Raw genomic sequence first — 15,107 nt, 5'->3', positions numbered from 1 at the left:
TCGGATGCAGTGAATATATGAATATCTAATGAGCGGCTCGAGAGCTCTGGCCCCCTGCTAGCTGCTCTGTGTAAAAAAAAAAAATATATATATATATATATATATATATATTTTTTAAATTAAATATATATTCATGTGCTATAAGCACATGAATAAAAATAACATGCCCCTTCACAGAATCCTGATTTTTTGACACCAAAATTAAAAAAAAAAACCTTTTAGTTTAAAAGTTCACATTCCAGCTCTCCATGAAAAGATGGAGAATTGCTACACGTTGAGAGATGGCGAAAATCACTTAAAAAGACGGCGAATATTTCACATTGAATAGGGTTGCTCGCTTTTGGAGAGCAAAATGCTCCGTCCAAGGCGAAAAAAGCACAAATTCGCCATAAAACAGGGCGAATTTTTCTCATTGAATACTGCCCAAAGAGTAGTTGGACAATATTTTGAATATTTGGTTTTCTGTTGTCTTTTGTGTGTGCTTACATGTGTAGATCAAGTGTAACATTACCGTACTTGAAGGTATAGCTTTTTTTTTTTTCCTGTCCTCTTTTCCTGTTGGGAAAGCAGCTGATAACTTGTTCAAGGTCAAAAGCATTTCACTAGATATCTGTGAATGCCTGAGGCAGCTTAAGTGTATCCCACGATCTCCTCAAGGCAATGGCTTGTGCCTGTAACATCTTTTACCAATGTGCTGCTACACACAAGATTTGAAGAGTTGAGAGATTCTTGAAGCCCACGTTTAATAAAGAAGGATACTATCTTCAGTTTGTTCCATAATGTCCTTAATAAACCCCATTTATACTGAGTTTGGGAAGAGGCAGACTGTGGATGTGTTATAAAACTGCTTCATTCACTATATTAGAATACATAGGAGTTATTTTATGCTTTACTTATCAGGCTAATTTAGGGGAGGTTTTTTTTTAGCGGGTTATGGGTCATTGGGTCGATCACTGACGGTCAACAGGCCTTAGATTCATACAGGAATTAGATCAACAGTCACCCCGCGCATGGCTCGCTGCGCTCCGCACCCTATTATATTCTCCCTCCACGCCCTAGTGGATGGTAGTCAAATAACACTTACCCACCCACGTAGTTTCAGAGGGGGGGAAATGCTTGTATTAGGGAATTACATGGTTATAGATAACATTAACAGCAGAACCAGCAGGTGTTCCCTGATGAAGACTGGCAGCGACCAGTCCAAACAGTTGTGGGGTCTGCTGTTAATGTTATCTGTAACCATCACATGTAATTCTCTAATGCAAGCATTTTTTTCTCCATATACGTGGATGGGTAAGTGTTGTTTGACTATTCTCTTTGGGACTGGGCACTATCTATACAGCCAGCAGAGTGCACTCTTGCTTTTTTTCATACCAGTGGATGGTAGGGCTTGAAATACAAGTACACAAATGCACAAACCTAACTGCAGCTACCTCTGATTCAGCCTTTAAGGAATTAGACCACTTTCCACACATTTTTGAAAATTGCGAGAATTCTTTTTTTCTTTCATTTTTCACAATTCCTAAATACACGTCCAAGAGAGTTGAGTAATGCATGTGAGTTATACCAGAGAATGGAGATTAGGGGCAGGTGATAGAGTGATAAAGTACCAGCCAATCTGCTCCTAACTGTAATTATGCAAATCCAGTCTGTAACATTTAAGTTGGCTAATTGGCTTGCATGTTATCACTCTTTATTGCTCTCCACTTTATCACTTGTTAAAGGCTTAATACATCTGACCCAATGTTTGATATATCAGTTTATCAAATAATGTGCAAAGTTAATATAAAAACTTGCAAGTTTCTCTATTCCCATTGGCTAATAAGGAAACCAATCCATGTGTTTTTTACATCCTGGGGGCAGTGTGTAGTACAGTACATGCCACACTGTGGTCTATGTATTAAGCTTTGGAGAGAGAAATGCCCCCCATCTCTACAGCGATACCTGTCGGTGCTCCGGCCTAGGGCAAGAACACCTGCAGCTGTCGAGATTGATGGCAGAATTCTCAATGCTACTAACCCTGTCATACATTGCCGCCGCGTATCAGCGTGGTTAGCACCCCTACCATTAAGCACACTACTCCTCCTTCATACATAAGGGAGAAGCAGTATCCGCGCACAAACTGGCGATGATACCACTTGTCCCCCAGAATTACAGGTAATACATGTACCCTACTATTTCCCTTCACTTCACTTCTCTCCAAGGCTTAATATATGCTGTGTTCAGTGCTACACCTCTTCAGGTCATCAGTATGGGCAGTGTCCTAGAGCAGTGGCTGTCAGCATTCACTTACTAGATCAGTTTGTGCTGGTGCTGCAGCAGGTCCTTCACAGCCCTTGTGCTTCTTTGTGTTTTCTTGGCTTCTGAACCCAAGTTTCCAATATTTTCCTTACCCATTCTGATGACTCTTGGTGAACATCAATTCCAACTCCAGTGTATAGAAGGCCCGAACTTGGGAATCTAGACAGAGGGCCATGATTTGCATGTCCGACAAGAAGAAGTGCAAACTTCCTTGCGGGTGTCCCTGGTGAAAACAACTGGTATGTCACCAATCCCAAAGTATGGATCAGCAGCCAGGATTTCTATTTGGGAGTTATGTTACAGTGTGTCATTAAAGAAAATGGCTGTGTATAACAAGCCAGCTCTGTAGGGTTTTGCTGCCATTAACATTTTCTATGAATTGCATTTCTCAGCCATGGGAGTTGGTCTGATTTTATGTATCACCATATTGCAAACTTCACAAACTATGTTTATGAATTGCATTTTTCAGCCATGGGTGAGACTTCTATCCCCTTAGGCTGCAGAAATTGCAGTGTACAGGTTCTTCTCTACTAAATGTGAGTGTGTAACCCATGGTATATGGTTTTTAGGTCGACCACTGAAGGTCGACATGAGCCAAGTTCGACACATGGGAAGGTCAACATGGGCTAGGTCGACAGTCAATCGACATTCTGGTCAAAATTTTGAAAAACCCCATGTTGGCCCTTTGTCGACCTAGTGCTTGTGGTGACTTAATGACATGTCAACCTTCCCATGTGTCGACCATAGCTCATGTTGACTCAATGCATGTCGACAGTATTGCTGTAAACTCCATGACCCATAGCCCAGGTCTTAGAGTGGTCCCGGAGTGGTGGATCTCAGTTGTCGTCGCCCACCCCTGTGCACACACAGCCGCACTTTAACCCCTACTGTAACCTATCCTTATATTTGTTATGCAGTTATCCGATGATTTTGCTGTGTATAACACTTAGGGACTACTTCTACTAGGAGCTGTATGGATATATTGATGTAATAGACATGAAATGAGTTGACTCGCAGATGAGCGGCAGGGCCAGCATTGATGCAGGAGCGCGCATCAGCCCTCATCGCTGGCCCGTACACACTGGGCGGCTTTTGAGCTGAAAGACAAAACTGAGCTGCTTTCAGCTCAACCCATTGTGTATGGGCCTTAAGACTAAGCACCATAGGCTTTGTTCTCTGTCCCATTTGGGCCAATTAAAATAAGGCAGGTCAAGCAGGTTTGTCACTTTTGGTGTGCAATGGGGCCTCCTTATGCAGCTGATAGATCTCCACAGGACCACACACATTAGCGCTAATCTCTTGACCAAATTTCCAAGCAGGCTTGCAAAGAGGATTATTACTATACTGCATTTAAGGCCATTTGCCTGATCTTCCTTAAGCTGGCCATACAACTGAACAATGTACACAGTCCGCACAATTAAGATAGGTTGTGCGACGGATCGTGTGTGCTGTGTGCATGATGCACGGTCCCGTGGGTCATGAGGTCGGCCCTCAGATCCGACGTGCTGCACGTCGGATCCGTCGGCTCTCATTGTCGTCGTAAGCAGATCATATGTGCTTTTAAACAGCACTTACAACCTGGGTACGACAAGGTCTTACGTAGGTCCTTCTGCTGTATGGGCGCCTTTACATTGCTCGTTATAGTGCAGCATTTATCAGAGCATTACATTTATATTTGCTCTCTGAAATATCACATTTTTCATTCTATTACAATTTTGCTGTTCTTCCCTCCTTAGGAATTGAATCTCTTGGTATACTACCATGGGGAACCATGTTGGAAGAAGAGAAAACACTGATGATCATTCTGAAAAGGTGAGAAGCATAGTGCCTGCTTTTAAATATTCACAGAAACACAAATGCCTTCTGTCGGATAGATTTTTTTAAAGATATTTATACCAGTTGATGAACAAATGTAAATTATGAACACTAATTTTTCATTTATTCAAATATCACAAATGTACAATATGGATAAAAAGGTAGAGCTTTCAGTTTACATTAATACCCCTTTTAGACCGCAAAATGCAGGGTCAAACCAGAACTTTGAAACGGATCAGTCCCAGTGCGACCCTGTATTTTGTTCTGTTCAGATTATTTCAGCGAACTGACAATATTGCCGGTTCGCTGACTACATCCGGGGGTGCGGTGGAGCGTCATCGGAAGCGGGGGAGGAGGCAGCACTTACAGCTGGTGCTGCTCCAAGCACTGCCCTCTCCGTTGGTGTGAATGGGAAATGGGCCGTTCGACCTGGTTAACCCGTTCACACTACAAAGCAACACAGCATTGAACTGGGAAGAATCCTTCTTTTTTGACCGGTTCATATTGCCAGGTCGAACTGGCAAGAAACCAGCATAACCCGGTAATTAGGTGCGAGATGAAAGGGGTCTAAATAGCATCTTGTCCTTTAGCTTGGACTGCAGTCAGGCTGTAAGAATAATGTTGCTCCTTGTAGTCTTGCAGTAGTTGGATTGCTAATCCCTGCTGCAACCCGGCCACGGGAATGTGGTTTTCAAACCAATGTTTATTGGAATAAGAAATGCTAAGGGAATATGTATCATTGTCCCTGTACTGTTGAGCACCCTTAAATTCAAAGTGACTATAAAGTGACGAGGGAGAAAACAAAAATACTTATTACACACAATAACCACATGTTAACAGTTATCTCAGTTTGGTCACAACATTGGTTTAGTATTTATATTTGTGATTGACACCTCCTTTGTACAAGGTGACACACCTCATGTTATACACACCTTTGTTTACTGCACTAGACACCTACACTTCCTGTATTACTAATTGCTGTAGATTCTCCCATTACTAGATGTTGTCATAACCTACTGCAATTCACAGATAACCTTGTGCACACCAGGGCAAACTGCTCCACCTTCGCTCCTTGCTTTATTAAGACACTGGAAATTAGTTTCTTAAAAACCAGGAAAATGACAGTAGAAAGAATGGTGACATTATACAAACAGCGAGTGAAACCACAATTTTAAATGACTAGATATCAAAGGCTGTTTTTTACAGAGTTATGTAATCCTAAATTAGATAAAGTATTTATCCCTCACTGATTCACCATGTTCTTTCATTTACTATTGTTTTCCAGAGGACTATGTTAGTAAGAGGTACTTAGAGCAAGCACACTGTTCAGATAAGCATCCCATAGATCAGATGATTTATACATGAAGGGGGCCAGTGTTGTCCCTATATTGCCTGGAAATCACCTTTTTGGCTTGTACGAGGTCCCATCAAACCACTGTCCTAAATTTATGGGAGGCACTCAGTTGCCAGTAATGGGATTTTTAATAAAGCTGCAGTTGAATGTTGTCCTATTTTACCTGCATGATTCAGAGATAAGATGACAGCATAGTGTTAGTCATTATTTTCCCTTCTGTCATTTACATGCCCACCCATATGACTCCCACCCTCTCTGAAGTATTTTACGTTCATGATTCAAATGTGGAAATAGTACTTTTGGTGTTCCGTGAACCTCTATTGATTGTGACGGTCATTGTCAGTCCTGGAATTGATGAAAAGTAAATGTCTGCAACAAAAATACTCTTTTTCTTACAATACTTTTGCAAGCAAAGCCTCAGGGAGCATATGGTAGATTGTGATGTTTGATCAATCCATGTGAACACTCATGTGTATGAGGCTTTAAAGTGCAATTTTACAACGGATGTGTTTAGCATAAACTATATTGAATTACAAAATGATACCAATAATGATATGTAAATCTAAACCCTTTTAATGTTCCGTAAAGATTAGAAAATATACCAGACTTATAGCCTCTAAGTACCCTCCAGGAGGAGGAAGAGGAGTTCATCCGTGGCAATAAATGGAATTGCACCTGGTAATGATAAGCACATTTATCCTCCTGCATCGTGTCCTTCTCTCACAGATGGGTGCATCGGGGAACTTGTGGTAAATCGCTCTGCATTATATCAATGGCTTATGGTAGTTCTGTATTTAGTCTGACACCAAAGCCAGCACAAGGTCAGATAAGAACATTCTCCTGTAGTCTGATGCATTTTCAGAGCAGAGTCTTTACAGCAATCTCATTATGTCATGTTTAGACCTTTTCTCCATTCACTCCAAGCTGTTTGTTATTTAGCCTACATGAAATCATTTCATGTTAGCTTTTTTTTGTTTGTTTTTGTTGGTAATGTGTCCACATATTGGGTACATAAAAAAAAAAAAAATATATATATATATATGTATTAAATACTAAATTAATTTGTGCCTGCCTGTCATCCTTAGGTTCAGTTATGTGGTGGTGTACAGTTGCGATTATATTTGTCCACGGGTTTTGTGATTGGCTGCCACTAGCACTATTCTCACTTTGATCATTGATAATTTGATTTTGTCCTGGGCCACCAACCCTGAGCACCTTAAGAGGCCTTGGTACCCAGGGCCTGATTCAGACCTGTTCGCTAGGCTGCGTATTTTCACCATCCTGAGTAACCAAATGCAAGTAATGGTTGGCATTGCTGCCTCACAGCATCATGAGGTCATGGGTTCGATTCCCACCATGGCTCTAACTGTGCAGGGTTTGTATATTCTCCCCGCACTTGTGTGGGTTTCCTCCAGGTACTTCAGTTTCCACCCACAATCCAAAAATATTCTGGTAGGTTAATTGACACCTAACAAAAAATTAGGCGGTAGGAGGTATGCGGTACCTGGATCGACAGTCACTAGGTCGACCACTAATGGTCTAGAGCAGTGGTAGCCAACTCCAGTCCTCGAGAGCTACCAACAGTTCACGTTTTCTAGATCACCTAGCTGAGGCACAGGTGTATTCATTACTAACTGACACATTATAAATGATCCACAGGTGGAGCTAATTACTTCACTTGTGATTCTGTGAGGAGACCTGGGAAACGTGCACTGTTGGTAGCTCTCGAGGATTGGAGTTGGCTACCACTGGTCTAGGTCAGCACATAAGACTCCTTTTTCATACTATGGGGGAGATTCTCTAAAACTCTCCGCCCCCCTTCGCCGCCCATCGCAATAATAATTATCGCATATGTTCTAACATATGTGATAATTATAGCAAAGGACAGCTATTGCGTTAAGAGCTGTCCTTTGCGGTGAGAGTCGCCGAGTCCCAGCAGGTCCCGGCGGCTCCCCACTCCCTCCCACACCTGGCGCTGCTGTGCCGGGCTCTCCTCCTCCCTGCACCCGGAAGAGGATCAGTGCAGGGAGGAGGTCACAGGTCCCGGCAGCACAGCTCTGTGCTGCCCGGACACAAATGAGGGGGGAGGCGGGTGTCTGTGCGGGGCGGCGGTGGGTTCACGTTAGAAGCCCATTGGCTTCTATGGGGCATCACCAGATTTTTCTGGCGATGCCCCCCCGCCGGGTTACCAAGATGATTAGAGCATCCCGAAATGCGGTAAAAACCCCGATAATGGGGTTTTTACCGCATTTTCACCTTAGAGAATCTCCCCCTATATTATCCAAGTGGTCATAGAGTGAGAATATAAGTGTGCCGAGTGCAGCGCGGCACTGTGCCTGAAGCATGGTGAGCGGACACAGTACACTTAATAAGGTTTCCATGTCGACACCATAAAAAAAATTAAAAACTGATGTCGACCGTGTCCATGTCTAAAGCTTGAATCAAACTAGGGTATGTCAATCATCTTAGGTGTCAACCTAGTCGCTGTCGACCATTAGTTGTCGACCTAGTGTCTGTCGACCTAGACATTGTCTATCATCTGTACTGTAACCGAATTAGTCCTTATATCTATTAGCTATCTGTGTGTGCATTATCTTCATATTTTGCAGTACTGTACACGGGGTTATTTGATCATAATCCCAAAGGGTTATTTGTTACATAATCACTGTATCAGTTTTTCATCTTTTAGTTTAATAGATTTAACAAATTATACCAAACAAGAATAGTGTTCATGAAAACTGCTATGCAAATTATATAGAAGAGGGAAATGCTCAAATCATGGTTAAAAGGTAATAAGATGAGACTAGAGGGAGGAAGATTCAGGGGAAATGTGAGGAAGAATTTTTTCACAGAAAGAGTAGTAGATAAGTGGAATAGCCTCCCAACAGAGGTGGTAGACGCAAATACAGTAGTACAATTTAAACATGCTTGGGATAAGCATATTGATATCCTTACAAAAAAATAAGGATCAAATATGGTTTGAGGTAACATGTTTAAAAAAAGGGGCAGACTAGATGGGCCAAGTGGTTCTTATCTGCCGTCAAATTCTATGTTTCTATGTTTAATCAGAAAGTGAGAGATTTGGTAAAAAAAATTTCTCTTTCAATGGTCCTGGTGACACAGCTCAACACTGGGATGTAGGAGGGTCCGAAGGAGCCAGGCACCTATCCTAAAGCTTTAGAGGGTAGGCTCCTCCCCTACTGCATCCCTGGACTCTTCAGTTCGTGTTAGGTGCCCACTGGAGTGGGTGCTATTCTAAAGGGCTGCAGGAGCAGCCGAAGAATTAGAGTAGTTAGGGGATTTTTATTATTTTATTAACTATTACCCTAGCTAGGTAGGCACAGTGTGAGGATTTTCATAGTGAATCCTCACACTGCTAGCGCAGCAGGAGCTGACAGAAGCGCGTCCTGTCAGCTCTCTGTGCACAGGGTAGACTCTGTCTGGTCTCCCTGTGCTGCGCTTACAGCCTCTATTAAGAGGCTGCCTGGGCTCCGGAGTAGCCTGAAACCGGCTCCACGTTTAGGTGGGGATCATGGGGGACAGGCGCTCCGTGATGGCGGCGGCCATTTTATGCGGAGCTTACACGCTGAGCTCCTGACTGAGAGGACAGCAGCGCTGTGACAGGCATGTTCCAAGTGGTCCCCATTTGAGGGGGAGATACTGGAACAAGGAAATCCTACCTAAGGAGCGGCTAGCTGGGGGTGGTTGGCGCCAAAAGGTCACGGACCCCGCAGCAGCAGGGACTTTGGTCTCTTCCTTCACTCTGACTTTGGCGCCTTTCAGAACGCTTGCAGCGGAGCTGAGCTGGCTTATTGATCCTGGCAGAGTGACTTGGATTTCCTGGGCATCGCTTCCCCGCAGTTGAAACCTACAGACAGCTAAGTGATTGGGTGCATTGACTTTGTATAGACGCTTGTACAATTGTTTGCACTGTGTATATTGAGATATATATATATACGCTTCACTTGCATCATGTCTGAGCATCAGGCTGTGGTTTTGGGGGAGGGAGTCCTTAGTGCACTGAGCGCGTGCAATGTTTGCACACAAAAGTTTGTCCCTGAGCAGATGGCCAAGGGGGGCTTATGTATTACTTGCGCTGATGTGAGACCCATGGGCAGTGAACACCATAGGGGAGAGCAGAGTGAACCTGCGTGGGCCAGTGCCCTAGGCAGGTCGGTAAACGCTTTGGTGCAGCTTCTGGACAGGCAGAGTGATGTGCTGGTAGAATCACAGAGACCTATGCCATCATCTCAGCAGTCGTCTGGCTCCTTACCTCTTACCCAGGCAGATCCTGCACTTATTCAGGTGATGCAGGATACTGCTAAGGGGATCAACAGATTCAGTGAAATACTGGACAAAATGGATGAGGTTACAGGGACCCCTAAAAGGTCTTATGCTATGCCTAATGTGTTAGAGGAAGAGGAAGGAGAGTATACTGACACACCCTGGGACCAGGGTGATGATTTTGAAGAGACCTCTGCTGCTGGTATAGAGGATCTTATTGTGGCTGTAAAACAGGCGTTAAAACTGTCTGTTGAGGATAAGACCCCTGTTAAGGGTGTTTTTAAGCGACAGCGAAAGGAGGCTGTTACTTTTCCCTCAGATGAGGGGTTACAGGAACTATTGGAAGGGGCTTGGAAAACCCCAGATAAGAGGCTACAGATGCCTAAAAGATTCCTTAGTCTGTACCCCATGCCGGAGTCTCATTCTGAACTCTGGGAAAAGGTGCCTGTTGTGGATGCTTCTGTGGCACGCTTATCAAAAGCTACGGTATTACCTGTACAGGGTGGTGCAGCTTTTAAAGATGCTGTGGATAAAAAGCTAGAGGGAAACCTCAAGGCTATTTTTGAAGGGGTGGGGTTTACCCTGCGCCCCCTTATTGCTTCAGCCTGGGTCTCTAAGGCCATTATAGAGTGGGCTGGTGAGCTATGCACCATGCTGCAGGCTGACCACGGTGCTTTGCTGGTAGCAGAAAAGATTAAGGCCGCTGCAGAATATGCGGTGGAAGCAGAGGAGGAAGCTCTTAAAATGGCTACCAGAGTATCCACAGTCTCCATAAATGCCAGGAGGGTACTCTGGCTTAAGGCCTGGGAAGCGGACAATGAGTCCAAAAAGGCCTTAGAAATGTTAGCTTTCAGGGGAAAGTTACTTTTTGGTTCTGAGCTTGAGGAGATTATAAAACAAGCCACAGGCGGCAAGAGTACGTTTCTGCCGGCCTCCTCAACAAAGCAGTCATCCAGATTTGCTGCTTTTAGGCCGTCCTTTCGGCCCTCCCCTAGAGGTGGTGCGTCCTTTCGGGGACAATCGTTCAGGGGAAAGTTCCAGAACTCCAGGGGCAAATCCCAAAGGTCCAAGTTTGGCTCTTTCAATAAGAAGCCTGCCTCTAAAGGAGAGGAAAAACCCTCCGCATGACTGCCAGGGGATCAGCCCGGCAGGGATAAAGGTGGGGGGGCGTCTTACACACTTCAGAGACGCTTGGGCTTCTCTAGACCAGGATACCTGGGTCTTAGAGATTATTACCCAGGGTTACAAAATCCCTTTCAGAGGGCGGCCTCCAAAGAGGTTCATCCCCACACCCATACCAAAGCAGGCGCTCCTGCGCACAGCTCTTATGAGAGCGGCTCATTCCCTTTTGGAAAAAGGGGTGGTAGTCCCGGTTCCCAGGGCAGAGTGGAAGAAAGGATTTTACTCCACGCTGTTCCTGGTGCCCAAACCAGACGGGTCTTTCAGACCAATACTAAATTTGAAGTCCTTAAATGTTCACCTTTGGGTAGACCATTTCAAAATGGAGTCTTTGAGAACTGTGCTCCTGAGTCTGGACCAGGGAGAATTTCTGGCGTCCATGGATGTCCAGGACGCATATCTGCACGTTCCCATTCACCCGGAACATCAGATGCTGTTGAGATTTGCCATAGGAGACCTGCATTTACAGTTCCGGGCGTTACCCTTTGGCCTAGCAACCGCGCCAAGGGTATTTACAAAAATAATGTCTGTGATGGCGGCAGTGCTGAGGCTCAGGGGAATCACAGTAATACCCTATTTGGACGATCTCCTGTTCAAAGCAGAATCAGCAACACTGCTTCAAAGTCATTTAAAAGAGGCCATCAGTTTTTTGCAGGCTCACGGCTGGATTTTAAACTTACAAAAATCTCAGTTGGTACCATCACAGAGGATCCAGTTCTTGGGAGTCATACTGGATACCCATCTCCATCGGGTATTCCTCCCGGAGATAAAGGCCAGGGACCTGGTCAATCTAGTTCAGGAGATCCTCAGTGCTCCGAGCTTGTCAGTATGGAGGTGCCTCAAACTCCTGGGGAAAATGGTGGCGTCATTCGAAACGCTTCAATTTGCCAGGTTCCACTCTCGAGTATTCCAATGGAACATTTTGTCAGCCTGGTCAGGAAACACTTTGACCATGAAGACGGAGTTGATAGTGCTGTCCGCAGACACTCGGGACTCCTTGAAATGGTGGACAGAGGTAGATTCCCTTCAGTGGGGTCGGTCATTACAGACCTGGGACTGGTTGATAGTAACTACCGATGCCAGTCTCAGGGGCTGGGGGGCAGTAGCCCTGGATCTCAGGCTGCAGGGCCTGTGGACGGCAGAGGAATCAGCGTTGCCAATAAACATCTTGGAGCTGAGAGCTGTCTGGAAAGTGATTTCCTTGGCGGGAGACAGGTTAAGGAACTCCCCCTTGAGGATTCAGACCGACAATGCCACAGCTGTGGCGTATCTGAATCACCAGGGAGGTACACGCAGCAGATTGGCCATGTGGGAGGTGTCCAGAATCTTTCTATGGGCGGAACAGAATGTTCCTGCAGTATCGGCTATATTCATTCCAGGAGTGGAGAATATAGAAGCAGACTTCCTGAGCAGGGAGGAGCTCAAGGAAGGAGAATGGAGCCTACACCCTCAGGTGTTTCACCAGATCACTGCAATGTGGGGAACTCCGGATTTGGACCTAATGGCATCCAGGTTCAACCATCAGGTGCCCAGGTTCTATGCCAGAACGAGAGATCCGCTAGCAGAGGCAGTGGATGCCATGACTACCCATTGGCAGGGAGATCTTCTTTATGCATTCCCTCCTATTCCGATGTTAGCAAGACTGTTAAAGAGGGTACAGGACCAGAAGGTCCCGGTGATCCTTGTGGCCCCAGATTGGCCAAGGAGGTCTTGGTATTCGAGGCTTCAGAGGTTATCAGTGGATTCATGGCGTCTACCTCTGAGACCAGACCTGTTAAGACAAGGCCCATTCAATCATCTGGATTCCGATCGATTGATTTTGACGGCTTGGTTATTGAAACCGCCATTTTGAAAAAGAAAGGATTTTCTGACGCAGTAGTGCAGACTATGATAAAAGCCAGAAAGGCTGTTTCTTCTGCAAATTATTATAGAGTCTGGAAGACTTATATTAGATGGTGTGAGAGGCAAAAAGCTCACACATCTCACTTCAAATTATCAAAAATGTTGGATTTTTTACAAGATGGATTTTCTTCGGGCCTAAGCCTTCAGTCGTTGAAGGTGCAGATTTCGGCCTTGTCCATCTATTTTCAAAAAAGAATTGCCATTTTACCGGAGATTCAAACTTTTTTACAAGGGGTATCCAAACTGAAACCCCCTTACAAGCAACCAGTAGCACCTTGGGACCTGTCACTGGTTTTGGATTGCCTTCAGAAGGCACCTTTTGAGCCTTTGAGGTCGGCTGATTTTAAGTTTCTCACGTGGAAGTTAGTGTTTTTGTTAGCAGTAGCATCTGCTAAGAGGGTGTCTGAGTTGGGAGCCTTGTCATGCAAATCTCCCTTCTTAATCTTTCACGATGACAGGGCTGTTCTGAGAACAGTGCCGCAATTTTTACCGAAGGTAGTCTCTGCCTTCCATTTAAATCAGGAGATAGTTCTACCTGTGTTTCAACCCCCAGAGGGTTCCAAGAAAAGGGACAAGTTGAAGACTTTGGATGTTGTGCGTGCCTTACGCATATATGTGGACAGAGTGAAGAGTGTTAGAAAGACTGACACTTTATTGGTATTGTATGACGTACATAAAATTGGTTGGCCTGCGTCTAAGCAGACCATTGCTAGGTGGTTGCGATCTGTGATAGCTTTTGCATACACCAAAGTGGGTAGGCCTGTACCGGCCAGAATTAATGCGCATACCACCAGGTCAGTTGCTACCTCTTGGGCGGTCCGACATGGGGCCACAGCGGAGCAGGTTTGCAGAGCTGCCACTTGGTCATCTGTTCACACATTTGCCAAATTCTATAGATTCCATGAGTTCGCGTCGGAGGACGCATCATTCGGGCGAGCAGTGCTGAGAGCTGCAGACCTGAGCGTACCCTCCCAAAGGACCGGCTCTGGAACGTCCCAGTGTTGAGCTGTGTCACCAGGACCATTGAAAGAGAAAAAGGGATTTTTGTAAGAACTTACCGTTCGAATCCCTTTCTCTGATATGGTCCTGGTGACACAGCGATCCCTCCCTTACGCTCAGTAAGTATGCCAGAATTTCATGATGTTCATGTTAAAATGGTTAAAAGTTAACAGTTTCTGTTATAAATTGTGCATATAATATGTGCAGGCGTTTGTACTGAGTTAATGTATTCCAGTGGCTTTGAAAGTTGAACTGAAGAGTCCAGGGATGCAGTAGGGGAGGAGCCTACCCTCTAAAGCTTTAGGATAGGTGCCTGGCTCCTTCGGACCCTCCTACATCCCAGTGTTGAGCTGTGTCACCAGGACCATATCAGAGAAAGGGATTCGAACGGTAAGTTCTTACAAAAATCCCTTTTTTTTTTTTAAAGGGGCAATCATTTACACTGCAAAACCAGTTTGATTTTGCAGTGTAAATGATTGCCGCTTTAAAATACTGGCTGATGGCTGGGTGAGGGAGGGAGGGGGAGCACCTTAGTAACACAAAATATCCCTATTAAGTAGCACAACTTTAAAGCAAATATATTTAAATGTATTATATAAAAGCAAAAATTGGTCCTTCTGTCTGTCTTTTATACAAATCCACAGTTTACAAGCCAAGATAGTGAAATTTTACATACTAGTGTATTAAAACACAGCCTAGGCAACTAAAAACATTCCAAATCTAAATGAATTACGGTTAATATTTATTATTTAAAAAAAAAACACACAATATTTGCTGTACGCTCATATGTATGTTTCAGCATAACTCTGCAATGACTGCAATTTACACCAAACTTGGTACACATATTACTTACAATCTGGGAGTAAACACTATGGGGGTAACACACCCCTGGCACCCCTAGGGATGCAACAGCAGCACATAGTATTTCAGAAGACAGCATAACTGTGGAATGGCTGGAGCAAGTTACACCAAACATGGTAAACATATCAATTACAATCTGTGAACAAATACTGTGTGGGTAACACAGGGGTGGGGCAGTAGCACAGACTATATGCATAATATTTCAGTGATGACAGGGCTGCATGTGACAGGGACAGTGACATGATGTGAGGAGGGGAATGGAGATAGCACAAACCCACGCACTAAAAGAGTTCTATAGTAGCAGTGACAGAGTATATCAGGAAATGCCTAATGTGCTGTGCATTATCGTAAATTAATGAAACAACTAATGTTATTTATACTGTGTTGAATATTTTTTATTGATTTTTGTAAA

The 15,107-nt window shown here is 44.4% G+C and overlaps 1 protein-coding gene across 2 annotated transcripts in view; it reads left to right on the top strand.

Moving 5' to 3' along the window:
- MBP (myelin basic protein) overlaps positions 1–15,107 on the top strand; it is a 182,661-nt gene that overhangs the window by 33,709 nt on the left and 133,845 nt on the right. For both annotated transcript variants that reach the window (XM_083187763.1, XM_083187762.1), the window contains exon 2: positions 4,038–4,113. In XM_083187763.1, the coding sequence (XP_083043889.1) occupies positions 4,063–4,113 (51 nt within the window). In that variant the 5' untranslated portion in view covers positions 4,038–4,062. The remainder of the gene's footprint in view (positions 1–4,037; positions 4,114–15,107) is intronic.

This window comes from Crinia signifera, chromosome 5 (assembly GCF_055691185.1).
Source record: "Crinia signifera chromosome 5, ASM5569118v1, whole genome shotgun sequence".
NCBI lineage: Eukaryota > Metazoa > Chordata > Amphibia > Anura > Myobatrachidae > Crinia > Crinia signifera.
This window is presented reverse-complemented; position numbering and strand designations above follow the sequence as displayed.